The sequence below is a fragment of the Ursus maritimus genome, unplaced genomic scaffold (genome assembly GCF_017311325.1).
Source record: "Ursus maritimus isolate PB19 unplaced genomic scaffold, ASM1731132v1 scaffold_24, whole genome shotgun sequence".
In the NCBI taxonomy this organism is placed as follows: Eukaryota; Metazoa; Chordata; class Mammalia; order Carnivora; family Ursidae; genus Ursus; species Ursus maritimus.
Genome location: NW_024424897.1, coordinates 1026576 through 1028625, shown reverse-complemented (window position 1 = coordinate 1028625; position 2050 = coordinate 1026576). Strand labels below are relative to the sequence as shown.

Here is a 2050-nt window from a genome sequence, read left to right as displayed (position 1 = left end):
CCCCCCCCCCCCAGCGGGACCACTGCCTGCAGGACCCCACCCCAGCCCCTCATCTCCTGCGTCCTTGCTCAGGGTTGGAGACTTTTCCAGTCTAGCTGAGTGACCACCTCCGGCCTCATCACCCCCCGGTGCCCTGTAGAGCTCCTGTGCCTGGACTCGGGCCAGGGACACAAGGCAGGGCAGCCGCTGTGGACCCCTTCCCAGCTCGGGCCGCCTTCCCGGGAGCGGTCTTGCGAAGGGAGGTGTTCCTGGAGGTGGAGCTGGATTCCCTTGGGCTGGATAAACTCGACTGGTTCAGCACCCCCTCCCGAACAGCCGGGCTGAGCGCTCCCTCCCATCTTCCCAAGGGATGGCCGACGTCTAGTCCAGATGCCAGACCCCGTAACCTCTCGGACCGGGGGTGGCCGCAGCTGCGCGATGGGGCTGGGCGGCGGGGCCAGCGCCTCCAGGGGAGGGAAGGTGGCTGTAGGCCGCCCTCCGGCCTCTGGCCTCGCCCAGGGCTGACTGGCTGTTTAGGGGAGGGGCTGGACAACAAGGCTGTCTTCTGTGTAAACAAGTCGCAGCCCTCCAGCCACAGGCCCGGGTCGGCGGTGGAATCCGGCTGGCCCTAGGATCCCTCCCCTCACTTCATGGAAAGTGAAATGTGCGCCCCCCACCCCTGGTCCTCCCCTCCCCAGCTTCGCGGCTGCTCCTCCAAAATCCTGGCACGCGTTGGATCCAGGAGAATGGCTTCCATTTATTTTGGCAAATTCAACCAGCACAGCGGAGGACACACCGGGCGGGGGCGACAGGGGCGGGTGGCCAGATACCGGGTCTGGAGGGGAGAGGGGCTGGTGGGGCCGGCAGGGTGAAGGCGTGGTCGGGCGTGGGGCGGAGCCCGGGCGTGGGGCGGGGCCTGGTGGGCCGAGCACCGCCCCCCCGGCTCCCCCGCGCCGGGCGCTCTAGGAGGCCAGGTACCCGGCGTCCACGAGGATGCCCGAGCCGCTGATGGAGGCGCTGCGGTCGCTGAGCAGGAAGATGATACTGTTGACCACGTCCTCCACCTCTGCGGGGAGCGGCGAGGGTCAGGCGAGCGGGAAGGCGTGGTCAGCGCGGCGCGCCCCGGCCACCCGGGCCGCCCAGGTGGCTCCCGCCGCTCCCGGCAGCCCCTCTGACCTGCAAACTTCTGCAGCGGGTGCCGCTCCTTCAGCTTCCGGGTGAACTCGGGGTCCGTCAAGACTCTCTGGCTCATGGCCGTCGGCACCACCGTGGGGTTCACGGAGTTTACGCGGATCTAGGGCGCGGGGCCGAAGTTGGCCTCAGCAGGTAGATGAGCCCCGCCCCCACAGCCTCTAAGCACCTCCCCCCAACACCTGCGGAATTTGCTGTCCGTGTTCAGTCCGTGGCTGACCCCACTGCCCAGAGCCTGGGGTAGTCCTCAGGCCTGTCCCATACCCTCTGCTGCCCGTTATCGTTGCCAGCCCCAAGCCCTGCTCCACAGCTCCTACCTTGTGCCTGCATCCCCCTTCTGTGACCCCCCCACCCCTGTTCCCCAGGCGCCCCTTCCCATGCCCACCTTGTATGGTCCCAGCTCTGCGGCCATGACTTTGGTGAGTGTGGTCATTGCGCCCTTGGTGGAGCCTGTGGAGGGCAGACAGCACTGAGGATCCCGTAGGGATTCAGCCTCCTTTGCACAGAGGCTAAGCCCAGGAGCCCAGCATCTCCCGCATGGAATGGGGGGTACAGGCTGGGCAGAGGGACTCACTGTAGACAGCTAGGTTGGGAAAGGAGACATGGGCCACCATGCTGGAGACGTTGACAATGGAGCCAGGCACTCCTCGCTGGATCAGCCCCCGGGCCACGATCTAGAAGCCAAGAGAGGGGCAGCGTGACCCCGTGGCACTCCCACCTGGGCCTTGCCCTCCCACTGGCTCACCTGGGATACTTGGAACACGGAGCGCAGGTTCACACTGAGGGTCCTGGGGGAGGGTAGACAGTCAGATGGTCCAAGGCCACATCTGCCCCAGGTCCTCAGCCACCCCTCCCCAGTCCACCTGCTCTCCCACTCCCC

At 67.0% G+C, this 2050-nt stretch overlaps 1 protein-coding gene across 1 annotated transcript in view; it reads right to left on the bottom strand.

Moving 5' to 3' along the window:
* Positions 1–914: 914 nt before the first annotated feature.
* The window catches only part of LOC103666010 (carbonyl reductase [NADPH] 2), a 4121-nt gene continuing 2985 nt past the window's right edge, over positions 915–2050 (bottom strand). Inside the window, exon 8 of the mRNA XM_040639843.1 lies at positions 915–1045. Coding sequence (XP_040495777.1) covers positions 942–1045 — 104 coding nt within the window. The 3' untranslated portion in view covers positions 915–941. The remainder of the gene's footprint in view (positions 1046–2050) is intronic.